Source organism: Lissotriton helveticus, chromosome 12 (assembly GCF_964261635.1).
Source record: "Lissotriton helveticus chromosome 12, aLisHel1.1, whole genome shotgun sequence".
Lineage (NCBI taxonomy): Eukaryota > Metazoa > Chordata > Amphibia > Caudata > Salamandridae > Lissotriton > Lissotriton helveticus.
In genome coordinates, this window is record NC_136073.1 from 248,394,358 (window position 1) to 248,415,486 (window position 21,129).

Here is a 21,129-nt window from a genome sequence, read left to right on the forward strand (position 1 = left end):
GCAATTCAGTAACTATACTTTTGAAGTCCTACAGACCTCTTTAGATGACATTAAAAAAATACCTTTTCAAACTTTAATTTAGCTTAGTTGGAGATCATTTATCTCACCCACAAGACGGCATTTGAGAATATTGAAGTAGGGATGTTGGAAATCAGCGTATCAGTGCCAAGAATACATTAATTGGAAATTATCTTGTTTATACCCATCAATACTATTATCCACAACCTTGAAGGTAGAATTCAGTTTAGAAGCAAATTAGAATTGCATATTAAATGGTGGCCTATATCTTAAAATAGTACTCCTTCCAAGGTTCTGCCTCCCTGGAACGGGTGCATTTCCACTCTATTAGAACCAAGGTAAGCGCAGATGCAGTGCAACATTTGTCTGTTTCAGTATACCTTGTTCACCTTCTGTAATAATATCTGGACACTAGCTTCACAGTACTCATGTTCAGTCATGAATAAAATATATAGTTTGATTTGTGTTGTGTCACTGCTGTCGAAATCCTATTTGCTTCTGAATTCTAACGTGCATGTATGGGTAAATAAGTTACTCACCCTCTGTTATACAATCTATGCACTTAATTGCTAAGCTGCTCCTTCTGCACTGATCCAGTGTTTATTCCCCACAACTCTGGCCCTAGTTAGATATCATCATACTGTGTAAAAGTGACGCACACAGAGAATTCATATGGCTAGGACCATGGGTGCTTGAATGGACATTGTTAAGAGTGAAGTAATTGCAGATTTAGTAGTTTGAGCACAGTCATGTGAACACAAGGGAAATTACTTGTAGTTATACCATTCAATACATTCAATTTTCAGCATCTTACATGGTTTCTGATTCCCATTTGTTGATAATGAGAATGATTATGTGTAAGACTTTACTAAACATCCAGTGTGCCCTTTTAAAAATATTGTTTATACTGTTTAAATTTTTTTATGTGACTTGTAAGTAAACATTCTACAAAACGACCATGCTTACTATATTGTCTGAAAATTGTTTGTGGTGAATATGTTCTAACAGATAGAGGAATTAATCACAGAGACAACAATCTCCAGCTCTGTGCTTGCTACAAAACAAAGAAAACAACAAAGAGACCATGAGTAATTGTAGATGCTCCTAGTAAGTTTTTTTGTAGTTTTTTTAAAAATAGAGTTTTTTCAAAAAGAAGCGGAAAGGATTACTATCCATTTGGAGAACAAGGCGTGATGACATGAACACTGCTGTATCGATATGCAGTCAGCACAAACAACTTCGATTGCATGAGAATGATTTGACTCCATATTCAGGTACCAAAATGACAGGCTAGTTGCGTTCCGCAACTCGTTTAGGCCTTTAAAGATGGCAGTGTGTAAAACATCAAACAAACTAAAAGTGATGGGAAAAATGGTTGTAGTTTGTCTAACCACTAGATATTGCTTGTGGTAGCATTCCAAGCCATCGTTCCTATGTCCACCATGTCACCACAGTATGGACCCAGCCATATGAAAATCAGTCTTGTCCCTGCTCCAATAGGAACTGGCCAGTCCGAACTGCCAGACCAGGTTCTACCGGAACACAAGTAGCTTGAGACCTGTTTTGCCCTAACTGGGGTTCTTCAGTCAGTTGTAGCTTGGTTCCAGTTTCACAGTAACCATGAGGCCTCTGTCAGGGCATAACATTGTCACCCAAAGAACATCCCTTTTCAGTCCCACACACAACTGTTTTTGTCTGTGATTCACATTTGGGTACTGTTACATTGCTGTACTGATATTACTGTATGTGTACCTGATGATTCATGAAACATACCCGATTGCATATAATACTGTTATGCCATGATGTAATGAAACTGTTTAATTAATAAAGTTACAAAAACAATGGGTACTGTTCGATGACTGTCCATTTGTATACTTGTGGCAAGAAAAATCAATTTGGGGGACATACTTAGCGGTTATGTATTGATCGTCCTGGGTTAATGGACCATTTCTTTTGGAATCATTGTGTTCTTTTTTGATGCTTGCAGGATGTAACATCACAGCCCTTGATGGGGTTTGACCCATTACCTCCGTTAGATTCCATATCTTCATATACAAGACCAGAAAGGTACCATGGCTTAGTTCCTTTCGATCAATGAAGATGTGTATATTTCATTAAATGTTTTGAGAGAGACTGCAGTTTGTACAATCCCTTCTGATTGGTATTAATGAATGAATGATGGGATTTGTAGAGTGTGCAGCTACTGCGAGTGTGTCCCGGTGCTGGGGCATAAGTCAATTGTGAATCAAAACCACCTTAACTCTTGAACAGGTAAGTCTTCAGTTGTTTGTGGAAGAGCTTTTTTTTCAGAATTAATTTAAGGTGCACGGAGAGTTCATTCCAATGTTTGGCTGCCAATACTAAGCAGGCAGAGCCGGCCAATTTATTTTGTTTGATACAGGGCATGGACTCTGATCACAGTGATCTTTTAGGGCAGTACGTGGTCATCCGGTCAGGTGGGTATTTTGGCCCCTTCTTGTAGAATGTGGAGTGCGCCACTGTCAGTGCTTAAAAATAACTCTTTCCTTGACCCGGAAGCCAGTGAAGTTGGCTGCGATACCCAGAGATTGAGGAATGTTTAGGAAGGATAAAAAAAAGGCAGACTGCCATATTTTGTACCTTTTGTAGCCTTTGCATAAGATAATCTGGGATTCCAATGTACAAGATGTTGACATAGTCTAGTCTAGATAAAGGTCAGTGACTGAACCACTGTTTCCCATGGCAGAAAAGTGAGAAAGTTCCTTAGGATCCTCAAAATGCAGCACACAGTTCTGACAACAGCCGAGATCTGGGGTTTTAAGGGGTAGGTTTATATTGACGAGAACCCCTAGGTTTCTTGCCACTTCGACTGGGGTGGGAGGTGCAGTGCAGCTGTCTGGCCATGCCCCTGACCAGCCGGGCAGGCAGTCATTACCGAATAGCAGGACCTCTGTTTTTTCAGGGTTTCATTGTAGGGAGTTGGTTTTCAGCCGCCCTATCACAGCTATCATACAGACTGCAAAATTAACTTTGGCCTCTGACTCATGATTGTTATAGGTCAGTAGAAGTTGTGTGTTGTCTGCATAAGAGACCCGATAATGTATGCCACTGGTGTTATATAAATGTTAAAAAGTGTGGGGCTCAGCCCTGAGGCACTCCACACTTAAGTGTTTTGGCTTCGGAGAAGTAGTGTTTGAGCCATACTGCCTGTTCCCTGTCCCAGGAAAGGAACTTCTAACCACAGATTTCTCACCGTGTGAATTCCTCTATACGCCAGACTGTATCAAGGAATTTTTCTCAATAGTTTCTTCTCGTGCTACTAGGTGGCATCATACGGCTTCACATTGGCTCTGCCCCATGCTGAAGTGATGTTGGGGCCCCCTTATAACCTCCACTGTCGCGCATTGACTTCAGTTCCTTTCTTTCTGCGCTTTCTGATGCGAATCCGGAACTCGCTTCCTTGATTTCTGTCACTTGACAGAAAACATTTCTCTAAATATTTCACCTTTTGTACAAGGGACTTGTCTACCATTAAAACAACAGGTTCAAACGCTGTAAGGATTGTCCCAAACAGATGTCAGTGACGGACCCACCCAAGATCTCTATCTGGGGTGTCAACTCCTTGCAGGACTTTAGGTTATGCACAAAATGCAGGCAAATGAACATGAAGGCCAAACAGGATTGTGAGGCCAAAGTCGAAGTCACCCGAGCATTGCAGGAAAGTCCAGAAGGACCAGTCCGGATCTAATGTGGGGACAATAACGCATTCTTTGTCTCGAGGCTGCTCCAGGGAGAAATCTTCATCCCACGCCAGGTCTTCAGCAAAATCATAGGAGATGAAACACAGAAGTCAAAACATGACTCTACTTTTTCCCACCACTCACATCAGAAGACAAGATCTCAGTCGCCCACCGCGGAACCAACTCTTGCATTAGTCCTGATCCAGTCCGAGTTCTCAGTCCATTGGTGATCCTGCAGCAAATTCAAGCCTTCAATGAGGCAATGCTGCAAAGGTTCAGTAACTTCCCTTATACTGCTGGCATTCATTCGAGCCCCAGGGATCCGAGGAGCCCCTCAGTCATATTACCACCAGCGTATCTGTCCTTGAGCCTGACTACGCCACTTGACCCCGCTCCTAGCCCATCCTGACTTCAAGACTGATGCCTACTCCGACTCATATCCCACTGCCACACTGGTACCCTGTGCGTCAAAGCTGACAGCTACGCTCCCAACACTGGAGGGCAAATAAGTAGTAATTCCAAACTCAAAAGGGGATCTGCCACAACCTCAATTGGCTTTGTGCCTACCTTGACCTATCCAACAGCATTCTGATTCAGAAATGCTTCCGTTGCCACATAGGTTTTGATACCTGGAGCCACTATGATGAATCACACTTATATGATGATGAGAATTAAATTCTGGACCTCCACCAGGTCACTGGCCTTGACACATCCACAGATACTGGACTAAATTCTCCACCAGACCTATCTACAGAGGAATCTGCCTTTTTTGCCATGGTAATTAGAAGGATGGCAGAAGTTCTTGATCTCCAGCTTCTCTCCTTGGGAAATAAAATGAATGTACTCACGGATGTACTGCAGCCAAAACAGATCTCTTTAGAACTACTGTTCTCATTCAGCGAGTCCCTGACAGACATCCTCTTGGGCACCTGGGCTAAACTAGGATTTTGCCCCCTTGTCAATAGACAAATAGCCGACGTGCGCAGACCACCTATCAGGTGCCCATCTTTCCTCCTGCAGCACCAAAACCATAGAGTTTCCACCAACCAACCCATCTGTAATATATTCCCAACCACTCCGTCAGACAGAGTTGAAACATGGATGCATATAGAAAAATAATGTTCTCCTCTGCTGGCCTTACTCTTCGACTCAAGATACTTACTGAAGCATTACTTGCACGTGTTTTGGGACATAATGGGCGAAATCTTGCCCGCAGTTCCAGGAGATCCTTAAGCAAATCTCCAACTACTAATGCAAGTTAGTAATTTCTTTTTTTTTTTGCATCACACATTGATACGATCAATTGGCTTCTCTAACAATGTGAATAGTCACTCAAGGGCATGCCATTTGATAGCACCTGTCTCTTTGGAGACAAGACAGACTCTGCATTAGAGCTTTTCAAAGAAGACAAAGTAACAGTGCATTCTCTTGGCCTTGCACCTCTTCGGAAGAGGGATGCAAGAGGCTGCAACAAACTTTGCTTGCTCAACAACAAATGTCACAGTCCTTTTGATGTAAACGTTGTATATCCAGCTGCCAGCTCCCCGAGGCCCCCCTGGGCAATGAAACACCCAGTCCCCCACCTCGCCTCTGGTGCCACTGCAAAATCACCTTAACTTACCCTCAGCTACACACTTTCGTCATTTTGGAGGACAGATACGTTTTTACCTCTATGGGTGGCGTAGCATCAGACAGATCCAAATTGTTCAGTGTGGTTATGCCCTTCCCTTCCCTTCCTCTCCACCCATCCAAATATGTCACCTACACCACTTGCCCATTTTTCGACAAGAAGCGCATGCTCTCTTGGAGAAGGGAGTCATAGAGAGAATGCCAGTATCAAAGATCGTGACTGGCTCCTATTTTCTGGTGCCAAAGAAGTTTGGAGGACTTTGTCCTAGTTAAGACCTCTAGCCCCCTAAAACTCTTCCTATACTCACCTTGGCCCAATTTCTGTCTTTTTTGGATACAGGTGATTGGATAGTTGCTTTAGATTTGCAGTATGCCTATTTCCATATCCCTGTCCTGCAATGCCACAGACGCTACTCGTTATTTCATGTAAGCCATGATCCCTTCCATTTCTCTGTACTGGCCTTACCAGCACCCCTCGGGTGTTAACGAAAATGATGGTTGTGATTGCTGCACATCTGAGAAGGTTGGGAATATATTTTCCCATGTCTCTATGACTAATTGCTAAAGTTGGACTCGGTCATGAACCACCTCCAGACGATGGCCAACCTGATGACATTACTGGGATTTACAATCTACATGCTGAAGTCACACCTGACTTCTTCACAGAGATTCCCTTTTATTGAAGCCACAGTGCTGTTTCGAGCCTTTCCTCTGCCTCAAGAATTCCAGGATATTAGAGCTATGATCCAGATGTTTCCAACCATTAACCTGTGTCTCAGTGAGTGTAGCTCGGAGTTTTCTTGGCCTGCATCTTTCTAGTGGACGATGGCAGGTGGCACGTACAGGTTCTGCTGTGGGACCTGAAGTCTCAGTGGGATAAGCAGCAGGGGAAACTCTAATTCCATCCAGGTGTCAGAGTAGACTGCGAAAAATCAGCAGTGGTAGTTGCTGGATCGCAGGTGGACTAGCGGTAGGCCCCTCTCAGAACTGACTGTTGTGAAGGATGCATCATAGCTGGAGCGGGTAGGTGTTTTAGGAGAGGTTGGAGGTCAGAAGACTCTGGTCTCCATCAGAAATCCATCTCCACATCAATACGGTGGAGTTGCAGGCAATTTGCTTGGCACTTAAGGCCCCCCTCATCAAGGGAGGACAGGTGCAGGCTCTTACAGCACCAATGCCATGTGGTACTGTAACAAGCAGTGTGTGGTGGGGTCATGGTTCATTTGTCAGAAAACTTTACTCCCCTTAACTGGCTGAGTCGTCACAGCATCTCCCTGTTCATGGAACTCCTGACAGGATCTTGAAATTCCAGGACGGGCAAACTCAGCCAGCATTGCCTAGCCGATCAGGAATAGAGGCCTCACCCGAGCTGACGCAGGACAACTTGCAATAGGGACAACCCTGTCTCTGTCGTTTTGCCACCGCTGAGGATTTGCTGTGTCCAAACATTTGTGCATAAGTTTCTAAAGCAATACTTCCTCGCAGATTTTCTTTGGTTGGACTGGAATTCGGGGCTCCTGTATGCCTTCCCGCCTCTACCTCTTCTTCCTGATTCTACCTCTCCTGTCCAAAGTTCTGATGAAGATCAGAAATGACCAGGCCCAAGTCACCATAGTGTCCCTGAAAAATCTGGTACCCAAAACGTTTGGACATGTGCATCTGTATTTGATCGTGCCTTCAGGAGGCTCCTATCCTATCACAGCAGCAGGGCAGGATTCTGCACCCAAACATACACCTCCATGTTTGGAGATTGCGCAGTGACAGCTAACTACTTATTGTGGTGCCAGGCTCCTCCCACCAAAACAATCAGTGCAGGACGCTGGGAGAAGTTTGTTGTTTGGTGTTGTACTCGGCATAGCCAACTCTTACAGGTCCAGTTGTCTGATAGCCTTCATTTTTCTTGTCTCTAGCCCATCAAGACCTTGATTTGGCAACAGTTGAAGGTTATTCGTTTGTCTTATCAGCTTTTCTACTATCGCCTGATCAGCCATCCTTAATTAGGTCACCTGTTGTGATGTGTTTTTTGACACAACTGGTGCATTTGTTCCTGCCAAAACCTTTTGTGATGCCCTGGTGGTACCGCGACGTGGTTCTTACATTCTTAATGGACATTCAATTCGAGCTTATACCCAGCTGCACCCTGAAAGCGCTCCCTTTGAAAACAGTGTTACTCATTCATATCATGTCAACTCATCTGTGAGCTGCAAGCACTCTCAGCCCAGCTACTATACACCACCTTGTTACCAGACAAATTGGCCCTGAGTGCAAGGGCAGCGTTCCTCCCAAAGGTTGTGATGCCTTTGCGCATTGGGCTGTCCATTACCTTGCTGACGTACTTCGCTCCTCCTCATTAGTCTAATGAGGAGAAGAGACTCCATTGCCTAAACTCGATGAGCACCGGGTGGACGATCAGCTCTTTGTTGATTTCTCTGAGGCGTAAAAGAGTAGAGCAGGGCAGAAACAGACCATCGCCAGATGAATTGTTCTTTTATATAAAGATTTTGTAAGGTCTGGCCAATACACAGCCTCTAGAAGGCTTATAGGCTCAGTCCACCAGTGCCAAAGCTGCTACCACCACGCTGGTGTGCGGATTGCCTGTTTTGGACTTCTGCCAAGCTGCAACGTTGGCATCCTTTGACACATCCACAAAGCACTACTGCCTGGATAGCCAGGTCAGGTGAGAGGGGAATTTCGCCCTTTCAATCCTGTTCAATTGTCTGGTCTGAGCCATTCTACAGACCCACCACCTGTGGAGGCACTGCCCTGGTATCTGTTCACAATGTGAGGAATCTGCAGTTGCAAGTATTCTTCTGCAACGTTCTTTCTGGTGTATAGATTTCTCAAGTATTCTTCTGCAACGTTCTTTCTGGTGTATAGATTTCTCACTGACCAACCCTCCTCCCCTCTCAGTGGAACGGACTTCTTTTGCCCAGACTGATTCCTGGCGGCTCCATGTTCTACGCATGAACAGATATCTACCGGTGAGCAAGAGAACTGCTGTTAAAAATCTCCAGATCCAGTCTGGCACCTGGAGGTATTCACAAGTTGTGCTGTCTGCAGTTAGATAGAGTATCCACCAGAAAGTGGATTACCTAAAGGAAGGGACTTGTTCGTTGGGTAAATGGTTTTGCAATTTGATATACTTGTGATCTTCTGGCAATTAAGTCTAATATTAGTTTCAACATTTGGTATTACAAAGTGGTTTAAAGGCACTGTACTTAGATTCACTTTTTCCTAATATTCATGAAAATCTACCAGATCTTGTCAAGAATCCATAAATAGTACCTTGGAAGTTGAAAAAGAAGGTTCTGTTACGTCAGATGCATGTTTCACCCAAGTATTTCTGGTCTAACTCCCTTCCATGTCCTGAAGATGTTTTCCTTCCATTCCTTTTGTTATGCTTTCTTATAAGGACTGGACCTGTGCAACAATACAGGCTCAATTGTGCACCTTGCAAACCTGCTGTATTTGCACAGCATTCAGGAGTTTTTAGGTGAATTGCAACACCTTCCTTGAACCCACAAGCACCATAACTCTCCTCAGACTGTTTATTTTTTTTCTGCTGTTTGGTTTGGTCTTTTTTTCTCAGCTATCTGTTACACAGGTATGGATTGAGGAAAGTTTTTCGTAACTGGAGGACTGAGGAACTGCATATTTCCACAGTGGTGTCAAACAAGTCGTTCCGCTACCACTGCTTTGGAATCACGTTGACGAGCATGGGGTCATGTCACTTGAGAAAGATTAGTTTAGGGGAGGGGATGGAAAATACTTCATTTAAATTTTACCCTAGGGGCTATTGCAGGTTTCTGTGATCAAACCAACATCCCAAAGAACCATATTGAAAGTGCCTATTTGATGGGCATCGCTTTTTGTTGCAAAATGACCATCATGCACCAAGAGGACAGATGGTGGGCACACTACAGAGGCATTCAGTGTCAGTCTCCACCTATTCCCCATTCACTGCAGTTGCGACAACAGAAAGGGATTCAGTCCAAAAGCAATTTTGGAGGCCGGTGCAATAGCACTGAAGCCCAAAAGTGTGTACCTTGAAGACATTCACTCCAGAGACCAAGGATCACCAGCGTCCTCAGCGAAGCCTGCACCATTATTTGGACCTCACCTCTGAGTTCTGTCTTCATTAACTTGAAGGGACACAATTGCCACAGCGACTGATGTCCATCACCTAGGGATTAGCCTCTTGGGGAGCCTCGGTTGCATAACAAGGAATCTTCTCAATAAGTGTAAAGTATGTCCAAGGGACATCTCAAGAGAAGGCTCAACAATCTGCACCACTAACGGTGGCCAAGATCATTAGAAGCCAAAAGACACTGTCATTGCACCGGCAGAAATGTAGGCTCAATGTGGAGGAGGCCATTTATGAGGAAATCATGTTTTTTTCAATCCCAAGAGGAGCAAGGCAGACACTACCACAGCACTCCCACTTCCTCACCGCAGTCTGTTCATTCTGGTTCAAGTTGGGACATCTCTACAGACCCACTGTCCCCCATATCAAGACGTAAGACAACGGATCAAGAGACTGATGTCTGACAAGATTACAGAGTGAATGCAAATGATGACCCTTCTCTGGCACAGTATTACAAATGACACACTTGCGTAGTTATAATGAGGGCTGTCAGCAGCCCAATGTCCCACTGTATGTGGAAGAAGTGATTTTTCACAAGAAATGCTCACTTGCTTCCAAATGGAGATACGAAACCAGTATTTACCAATGCTAAAACATCATGCTCAGTAGAGAACTTGAAGGAACCCCGGCAGTGTGTGTGGTTGTGCCATGGTGGAGAAAATAGCACTCATGCAAACAATAGAGATACGTTGCCCTCTGATAAGAACAACAATATATTTGATGCCATAGAAAAGCTGTTAGTGTCTACATAGTTGCATATTTGCCAGTTCCCTGGTCCTTTTCCCATGCTATGGCAGGCACCAGAGTGAAGAGCCAGATTCGCTGTTGCAATTCCTCCCTGAGCTCAAAAGAAAAAAAGCAGAGGAGATTGTACAGGAGGGATACCTCATGTCCCGTGCCAGCATTAATTAGGTGTGCCTTGGACGCAGTAAACACATTCTCAAGTAAATTAACAGCAGGACCCTCTTGTCTGTCAAGACAATGAGATAGTGGAAAAAATAAAAAAAAGAGAAGAAGAAAAAAAGAACACTGATGGGTCTAAAGCCTTGGGTGTCCTTGATATCCAAAAGAAAAAAAGGGTTGGTTTTCCAACCACCGCTAACCCGCCCACCACCAGAGGCCAGCATAGGCAGCCACACCCGTGGTCAACAGTCCTTTCAGGAAAGCCAGTAGCAGTTTAAGTAAGGGCTATACTTCCAAAATCTTATTGCGTTCATGGCTGCTCATTGTGTTGATAGTCCAAGCCTCATCTTCAAAGGGCGCAGTCCCTTCTCCCCCAGATAAGGAATCCAAGAAGCTACATCATCTTGGAAAGAGGATGTTTTCTTGCTCCACCTTGGCATTGCAGTCTGTGAATACCGCTTGCCTCTTGGGCTGATACACATACCATCTGGGATAAGGTCGCACATGTGCTGCATTAGTGCCCAGAGGAGACCCGGGCTGTTCTCTCCTAGGCGATTGCAGATGGGAGAGACGCAGCCAAATTCACGATACGTTGTGGACTGGACACCACCGACTCACTGGGCAGAACGATTGCCACATCAGTAGCATTCAGACACTACTCCTGGTTGAGAACTTCTGGCTTCTTGGGGAATGTCCAATCGTCCATGATGGACATGCCCTTTGATGGCACTCGCCTCTTTGGTGACAAGGCATACTCGGTGCTTGAGCTCTTTAAGGATTCTCGAGCTAAGGCCAGCTCCTAGGGCTTCGCGGTGGCCACCCGTCCACCTCAGTCTGCTATTCTTCCCTTTTTTGGTTACAGAAGGAGCGCCCAGCCATGTCCTGTCAAACCCAGCCACAGAGTCACGTAAGCTATCCAGTCTCTGCATAGCTGCAGATGAGGGATTCAGCGTCCTCACGGGTCAGGAAGCCAGCAGGCGGGCGAGTCCACCCTTTCCCTCCCTGCCACTGCCGCCAAACCTTCCTAGTCAGACCTTCCAGTCCCATCATCAGCCAGTTGGAGGCAGAATCCACTATCTCCTCCTCCACTGGCATCCCATCACATTGGACAAGCGGGTTCAGCAAATAGTTCGAAGGGGCTACTCCCTCCCCTTCGAGACAACCCTCTTCCATGCCATGATCTTACAATCTCATGTTGGAGGATCATTTGGCACTTCTCAGCAAGGAGGTATCGGCTCTCTTGGCCAAGGGAGCCATAGAGGGGGTCCCTGTGCCAGAAGTGGTTGTTAGTCCCTCTACTTTCTGGTACCAAAGAAGGACAAAGGCCTGCGTCTGATCCTAGACCTCCGGCCCTGAACTTCTTCCTTCGGAAGGAGAAGTTCAAAATCCTCACTTTGGCAAAAGTCCTGGCTGTCCTCGACCCAGGAGACTGGATGGTGGCGTTGAACTTGCAGGACGCATATTTCCATATCCCCGTCGTGCCAGCCCACAGGCGTTACCTTCGGTTCGCGGTGGGCGATGTGCACTTCCAGTTCACCGTGCTCCCTTTTTGCATTACCAGTAGTCCTCGGGTGTTTGCAAAGGGGATGGTGGTGTTCGCAGCTCATCTGCGCAGATCAGGGGTTCCAGTCTTCCCTTATCTGGATGACTGGTTGTTGAAGGGGTGCTCGCCCTAGGCCTTGGTCTCCCACCTCCAGACTACGGCAGACCTCCTCCACTCGCTGGGGTTCACTATCAACATGCCATGCTGAAGTTACACTTGACACCCTCTAAGACACTCCCTTTCATCTGTGCCATTCTGGACACGGTGCAATTTCTGACCTATCCTCCAGAGCAGCGAGTCCGGGGTATTCGGGCTAAGATACCAAATGTTTCAGTTTCTATCCCTGATTTCGGTGAGAGTGACTCTGGGGCTGCAGGGCCTCATGGCCTCCTGCATCCTGCTAATGACACATGCATGATGGCATATTCTGGCTCTGCAGTGGGACCGGAGGTTCCAGTGGGCACAGCATATGGGGAATCTTTCGTACTATGTCCACATCTCGGAGGGAACTGGTCAACCACCACAGTGGTGGCTAACAAACTAAGATTGGGTCATCGGCAGGTCCCTCTTCCTTCCCCAACCAGATCTAACTGTGGTGACAGATGTGTCTCTCCTGGGATGGGGCAGCCATCGGGGAGAGTTGGACATCAGAGGCGTCTGGTCCCCGGCAGAGTCCGGTCCCATATCAGTCTTCTAGAGCTCCGGGCGATCAGACTGGCACTGAAAGCATTCCTTCCCCATTCCTTCCCTCTCTCAAGGGGAAAGTGGTGCAGGTGTTCACAGACAACATCACCGCTTTGTGGTACTGCAACAAACAGGGCCCGGTGGGGTCGTGGACCCTTTGTCAGGAGGCGACATGGCTGGAACATCCGGGCTTAACCCTGGTGGTTAAACACCTAGAGGGCTCTCTGAATGCCAGAGAGGACGAACTCGGCCATCGTTGCCTGGTCGATCACGAATGCCATCTCCATCCGGAGGTGGCGCGAGCCTTGGTAATATCTGTTCGCCTCTGAAGAGAACGCACAATGTCAGCAGTGTTGCACTTTGGAGTTTCCAAGGATCGCTCGGCTACGCTTTTTATCTTGAGTGGAGTTTTGGTCTCCTGTATGCCTTTCCGCCTGTACAACTTCTGCCCAGAGTGCTCAAGAAGATCAAGCGCGACAGAGCTCAAGTTATACTTGCAGCTCTGGATTGGGCACAAAGAGTCTGGTTCTCTGACCTTCTGAGCATGGCTATCGATCCGCCGATTAGACTGCCCCTTTGGGAGGTTGAAACAGCAGGGAACTATTCTTCACCCAAACCTGTCCAGCCTCCACCTCCTTGCGTGGAGATTGAGCGGCGGCAATTAACAGCTTTCGACCTTCTGCCTGAAGTCTGTGATGTTATCTTGGCAGCTAGGTGCGGTAAACGCCTGTGGAAGGAACACATTTGTGGTATGGTGCATAGCAAAGGCTGTTGATCTCCTTTCTGCTCCTCTTTCAGAGATCCTCTTGTATATACTTACTTTGCCCCAGCAGGGATCTGCCTTGGGCACTCTTAAAGGCTACCTTGCAGTGATTCCTGCTTTTATACGCCTTGCAGATCACCCTTCCTTAGTTAAGTCTCCCATTGTTTCTAGGTTCTTTAAGGACCTTACTCATTTGTTTCCTCTGTCTCCCTTCATAATGCCCCACTTGGATTTGAATGTGGTTTTTACCTACAAGCCCCTTCATAATTGTCCTCTCAGGCTGCTGACTTTAAAAACTGCTTTGCCTATTGCTGTTACCTCTGCTCGTAGGGTTAGTGAGCTTCAGGCTTTGTCTTTCAAGCCCCCCTTTCTCTCTGTCCATCAGGATAAAGTGGTGCTTTGGATGAAAGCTTTGTTTCTTCTAAAAGTGGTCACACCCTTTCATGTGGGACAATTCAGCACTTTGTGCACCTTTTTCCCACCCCGCATCCCTCCAAGGAGGAGGAGAGAATCCACCCCCTGGACCTAAAACGTGCTTGTCTTTTTATTTTGATCACACGAAATACTTCCGGCTGGATGATCAACTCTTCATTGGCTATGTGGGTGCCAAGAAAGATCGGGCTGTTCAGAAACTGACCATCTCTCGATGGGTTGTCCTCTGTATGAAAATATGCTATGCTTTGGCGTAGAAGGAACCTCCTGTGGGGTTGCGTACTCACTCCACTAGAGCAACAGCGACATCCACTGCGTTATCATGTGGAGTTCCACTCCTTGGCATTTGTCAGGCGGCAATGTGGGCTTCCCTGCACACGTTTACCAGACAGTACTGCCTGGACAGTCAAGTCCGCGGGATGGATACTTTGCCCGTTAGGTCCTCTGGGATTTCCTTGTATGATCTTGGTTCCCAGACCCACCTCCGGGGTTAGTATTACTGTGGTATCTATTCAAAAGGTAAGGAATCTACAACTATTGGTTTCTATCAGATGAGCAAGTTACTTACTTTCGGTAACAATGTATCTGGTAGAGACATATATTATCTACATTTATTTCCGCCCCACCCATCCTCCCTGCTTTGTGAACTGATATCTAGGGATAGGGACTCCCCTACAGGGCCTAAGTTGACGCACCAGTGGTCAGTGGCTTTCATTGCTCAGCGTTTCTGGCATCAAAAGTTGTGTTAAGAACTGACGTCCGTGCGCATGGGAGGTGTCTATGTAGGTCCCGCAACATCATCCCGGCTCCAACGACGGACACGTAGCCGACCAACGCCACCTAACATAGCACTAGCATAGGGTTACTGCTGGAGAAAAATCTCCGGATCCAGACTCACATCTGGGGGAATTCAAAAGGTAAGGAATCTACAACTAATATATGTCTCTACTAGATGCATCATTACAGAAGGTAAGTAACTTGTTCATTAAAACCATCCCAATTATAGATGCAAAACAGACTGTATTAAAATTATTCACATATCACCATTGTGATTATTGTACATAGGAACAAAAGAATACAATGTTAAATCCAACTTGCCTTTAATCTGATTCCTCAGATGCTGATGTCAACTGTTAATTAAAATATTTCTGTCTCTCTCCATTCCTTTACCTACAGTAAAAAAACAGGTCTCAAGGACAGAATCTGCAACAGTAATACTCACTGCTTGTTTGCGTGGCAGCTAAAATATGTTCATTATCAGTCATATTGTCTGAATTTCTTTTCCTTATGACCTGCTAAAGCATCAGCATTTACAGGATTAAGGCATTGTTTCCTCCTACAGGTAATATCCGGACACCTAATGTAAACCTTTTTAAACGTTCTTGTTTGAATCCATAGTGAACATGAATTGACTCTACAAATTTAATAAACTTAACAAAGGCTCACAGACGTTGTGCATCAACTGAAGTCATAGCATTTTTCCATGACATCATTAAAGGTTCTCACACACAAACTGCTAATGATCAAATTGCAACAATTAACAGAATGTATCTGCCTTTTCCACTTCCGGCCAGCATCACTAAAACTGAACAGCCCAAACTTGATGCTTAAAAAATCATTTTTGAGGCATTTTATGGGGCTTTTTATATTACATACACAAAGTAAGGTTTCATGCCCAGGCCAGAGTAAGAAGACATCCCCAAAATGAATACTTTTTTTTTTTTTTTTTAGAGGCGAAGATACTGTAGTCTGTCAAAAATGATTTTTCCCTTTCCTCCTTTTTTAAAGTCTACAGAACAGTCCTTTGTCACAGTGTTGCTCCATTTCAAAATCTTTGGTGCCTTATTCAATCCAAGGGACCAGCTATTACATGTCTCTGTAGGTGTTTAATCCTTCCCGTAGAATGACTTTAGAGTATCTGGGCTAGTAATTTTAGTCCTGCACTAGCCCTGGATTACAACATTTTGTGCACCCATTTTGGTTTAACAGGCCAAATTCTAGCCTTATCTGTGCCTAAGTGTTCAATAAGGCAAACTAAATAAAGGCCTTTATAAATTAAAGTGCGCAAAGTGAATAGCTGGCCCAAAAATGCCTAATTACCATAACTGATAGCTCGTAAAAAATATATGTGATTTCGAAGATGGTATCCAAGGACTGGCCAGTCAGATCATTAACAAAATGAGGCAAAGAAAAACAAAACAGAGAGAGGCCCTCTTTGAGTTTATGTTGGCTAAATGGGCACAATGTCCTCATTGCTCATGAAGCCAAAAACCCAGATACCTTTATGATGAGGTCCTAATAATGGGTTCTCTGTTAAATAGTAAACTGCCAGCTTTCTTGAATTTTTTTGCCAAATATTGCTGTTTGTTTTCAAAAGGTGTACTGGCAAAACTAATTTTTCCACAGTTTGTAGTCCAGAAAGTAAAAACCTGCAGACCATTTCTTGTCTGATCTAATAACACAGTGTAATTGGCACCGTGAAAAATTGGCACTACTAGGCCCTCTTACTGTGGCCATGATATTGCATTTTTAAGCACACCAGGATCTGCAGGGGCCTCCAAACAGACTTTTACCAATAGGTCCACGCTTGGCACAGTCTGTGCCCCTCAATCCCACTTCGGATTAATCACTGGCTCTGGCTACCGGTCTCTTTTGCATGTATGCCGACGCCCCAAACATTGAAGCAGAATCTACCACAACCTCATCAAGACCGCAGCCACAACCCACTGTAGTGCACCAAGCTTCCAAACCTTTTAATTCAGATACTTTGCCCCAAACGTACTATAGGGCCCGACTTTGCCCACTTTTTTCAGCGCGGAGGTTGACAAAAATGTTGATGAAGGGAATGATTTTGTCAACCGGTATGATAAGGAAAATTGACATAGAGAACTAAAAGATGTCAGTGGCCTGGATATTCCTCTAGATATTGACTTTGTTTCTACTCCCAGCCCAGCTACCAAAGAAAGTGCCTCCTTCTCTGTTATGCAGAGAACAGCAGAACTACTAAACCTACTGTGGAGGTGAAGCCTAATTTTCTGACAGAGGTATTCCAACCTGGTTGAGCTCCTACAGAACTTCTTCTGCCATTTAATGAGGCACTGGGGAAAAACCATGTTCGGGGTCACCAGTTAATAAGCAGGTTGCTCAGTGCCACTGCTTAGCACCTGGCGTCCCTGACTTTCTCACACGATATCCTATGCCTGAGAGCTTAGGGGTGCAGGCGTTTCCAGTGAGCCCAATCACTCGCCTTCCCCACCTCATCTAATAGAATAGTGACATTTGGAAAGCACATCTTTTCATCCACTAGCATTGCTCAGTGATCAATAAACTCCAACTGTCTTCTAGTTCACTACTCTCATGCTCTGATACACAGTGGCCCAAGTCCAGCAGACCGTTCCAGACGACCTTAGGGCATCCCTGACTCTAGCTATCCAGGATGACTGCTAAACTTGTAATTCAATCTGACTTGGACATAGCCGACTAGCTTGAAACGAGTGATGGGTACAAGTGTGGCTCCTTGGTGCCACACCTGAGTAAGGTCTATAGACTTCTCCGGGGATGTCCAGGCATCCTTAATGGACATGCCAATTGGATGGCTTCCGCCATTTTGGTGACAAAGTGGATTCAACCCTGGATCTGTTTATGGAGAGCAGGGCCCCTGCACATTCCTTGGGTCTGTCTCCCCACCCAGACAATTCCACCAGCGCTTTCACCCCCTGTGAGGCTGTGGTAGATATTTTCAGTTTCACCAATGTCAGGCCCCTCCGCCAGCTTGGCAGGCCTTTCAAGCTTTTTGTGGCTGTGGCAGTGGCAGTGGTTGTGATTCACAAAGACCACACCCAGGGCATCAGGGATAACTGTCTTCCGTAGGAAAGTGCCTCTTTTTGACATTGTTACCCCACTCTGTACCCACTGGTACTGATGTTCTTGACTGGATGTGCAATGGGTTCCTGGTAAACAGTATATGTACTGGGCACTGTTTATTACAAGTCTGTTTATTACAAGTTACCCAGCTACATAATGGTTTCACTGAAAATAATGGGGTTTGTTATCAAACCCCTCGTCTCAATAAATCTGTACTGATGCCAATATCAGACTTACTATGATGTGCCTCCAGAGGGCAACTTAGAGGTGCCCCCAAAAAACCTACTAGTCCTCTAGTGTGTTGGCTGACTGGTATCATCCAGCCCGCCACCACAGACAAGTTTCTGACCCCTGTATGTTAGAGCCCGCGCTTTCACAGGCCAGAAACAATGCCTGCTCCAGAGGAAGGTGGTAACACTTCCTCTAGCAGGATGGGTAGTGATTTAGCATATCAAGGCCAGACGCTTCAAAGCCTCTGCCGCCATTGACATGCAACCCCTGCATCCCCTAGACCTTGGGAATGTCGCTCCCTGCCCGGGGGTCCATTTGGCATCAGAGCAGGTGGGAAATTAGATGGTAGAGTTGCGCACTTTCAGGCTAGGCACACCCCTAAGGTGGGCCACCTGAAGTGGACAGCTGAGAAAGGGTTTCACTATCTTGGATTTGGTGAAACTAGGAACTCTGGGTCAGAATTATTTCCACTCTCCACAGGAAGTGGTCATATTGGGGGTGTTGTCACCCCAGGAGTAAGTAACCCTTTGGCTACTATCCTACACTTCCCTAAACACCCCTAAATTCAGTATTTAGGAGTTGCCCTTACCCCAGAAACTCAGATTCGACTACTCCTACCCACAAGAAGGACAAAGAAGAGCAGTCACTGTGAGAACTGAGGACTTACCTTGAACTTGGCGCCAAACCCAGCCTTGCTGCTGGAACCTCAGCAATTGTACCAACCCAGTTCGTCCAAAAGCTCTGCATCCTCCTAAGTCTTTGGAGGACTGTCCAGTGGTTCGCCAACCACAGAGGATCTCCGTTGGGGTGGAGGATCCATCCCCCTGCATCTGTAGACACTGACTGCACTTGCCCGCTTCATTTTGCTGGCCATCGGGCCCACCAAGGGAGCATCTCGCCAGGAGGTTACCATGGTTCCAAGAGGCCAGCCCCTTCTCTCCAGCTAGTTTGGAGATGCTACACCCTACAGGAGCCTCCTTGCACCAATACGCTGGGTACCACAGCATTTACCTCAATCAAAACTTGTTGAGTGTCCAGACTGGACACCACCCCTACCAAAGCTGACCTGCCGTCGAGGGACTTCAAGAAAGATGAGGCCTACACCAAGAGTGGCCATGCCGTCTTGTTTTCTTTCCCTCTCCAGGTCCCCCCAAGAACTGTGAGAGCCTCCAACGCAAGTGACCAGCCAGTAAACTGTCTCTGTACCCGAGCCCCACAGCCAGGGTCCATGAAAACGAACTGTGTCCTCTTGCTCCAGAGACACTCACGAGCCGAGCCCCTACATTGGTATACTATATAAGAAGCCAGCTTCCTACATCTCCCACTCCTCCAGCAACTGCATCGACAAAACCGCTTTAGTTTGTCTTTTCTGGCAGACAGCCACCCTGTTAGAGGCAGGATCCGATAGTTCCTCTATGGGGTGGCATACCATCCTCTTAGACAAGTGGGTTCTACAAATCGTACTTCAGGGCTCTGCCCTCCCATTTCTGCCCCTGCACCTTCCACCACAATCAAGGCTGCTGACACAGGACCAGCTGTCCATGTTGCAGAAGGAAGTGCAGGCCCTTTTGGCCAAAGCGGCCATTAATGGTCTTCCAGCATTGGAAGTAGAAACTTGGTGTTACTCCCTCTACTTCCTTGTGCCGAAGGAGGACAGAGGCCTTCGTCCTTATTTAGATCTCAACCCTCTCCCTCCAGAAGAACAAATCAGAATGCTCACACTAACCTAGGATCTGTCTGCCCTAGACCATGGAGACTGGATGGTTGCGTTGGAACCTGCAGTACTCTTTTTTTTATATCCCATTCCTGAAGTTGCTACCTACAGTTTACAGTGGACCTAGAGCATTTTCAATTTGCAATGTTCCCCTTTGGCCTCACCAGTGCCCATCGGATGTTCAGAAAAGTGATGTTGATGGTTGCAGCACATCTTCGGAGGTTGGTGGTAAATTTCTTCCAATATCTCAGTGGCTGTCTGTTGAAGGCAGGCTTGTCCAAGCACGTTCAGATATCGTTGGGATTCACTTTTAGCATGCTGAATTCACACTTGAATCCTAAGTCACTGCCCGCACGATGAACACCTTCCACTCCGGATCTCCAACCGACCCCTGCCCCCACCACGTCTTCAACAAGGCCGACTCCATCATCGCACCCCAACTCCGGGACGTCATCAACACCTCCTTCAACACCGCCACCTTCCCGAGAGCTGTAAGCATGCCGAGCTCAACGCCCTACTGAAGAAACCAACAGCTGACCCCACCGACCTCAAGAACCTACGCCCAATCTCGCTCCTCCCTTTTCCTGCCAAAGTCATCGAGAAGACCGTCAACAGACAGCTTGCAGCCTTCCTCGAGACGAACGGATCCCTCGACCCCTCGCAGTCCGGTTTCCGAGCCAACCACAGCACCGAGACCGCCCTCATCGCAGCCACCGACGACATCAGAACCCTGCTCGACAACGGAGAAACAGCGGCCCTCATCCTCCTGGACCTCTCTGCAGCGTTCGACACTGTCTGCCACCGCACCCTAGCTCAACGCCTCAGCAACATCGGTATCCAAGAGAAGGCACTGGAATGGATCATCTCGTTCCTCACCGGAAGAACACAGAGAGTCCGCCTCCCCCCGTTTCGATCCGAGGCCACCGAAGTCATCTGCGGCGTACCGCAAGGATCATCACTCAGCCCCACCCTCTTCAACGTCTACATGAGACCTCTTGCAGCCATCGCACGCCAGCACAACCTCAACATCATCTCCTACGCCGATGACACCCAACTGATCCTCTCCCTCACCAGAGACCCCGCCACCGCCAGAACGAGCCTACACGAAGGGATGAAAGACGTCGCCGAGTGGATGAAGAACAGCCGCCTGAAACTGAACTCAGACAAGATGGAAGTCCTCATCCTGGGACCATCGCCCTCCGCCTGGGACGACTCCTGGTGGCCCCCCGCCCTGGGCGCCACCCCCAAGCCAACAGACCACACACGCAACCTGGGCTTCATCCTGGACTCCTCCCTCTCGATGACCAGACAAGTCAACGCTGTCTCCTCATCGTGCTTCAACACCCTACGCATGCTCCGCAAGATCTTCCGATGGATCCCGACCGAAACCAGGAAGACGGTCACCCAGGCACTCGTCACCAGCCGACTGGACTACAGAAACACCCTCTACGCCGGAACCACAGCCAAGCTACAGAAAAGACTCCA

General features: G+C 46.8%; 1 protein-coding gene across 1 annotated transcript in view; it reads left to right on the forward strand.

Annotated features, from left to right (window-relative positions):
- Positions 1-21,129, forward strand: part of TCF25 (TCF25 ribosome quality control complex subunit) — a 458,474-nt gene that overhangs the window by 318,440 nt on the left and 118,905 nt on the right. The window contains exon 16 of the mRNA XM_078671033.1: positions 2,006-2,085. Coding sequence (XP_078527159.1) covers positions 2,006-2,085 — 80 coding nt within the window. The remainder of the gene's footprint in view (positions 1-2,005; positions 2,086-21,129) is intronic.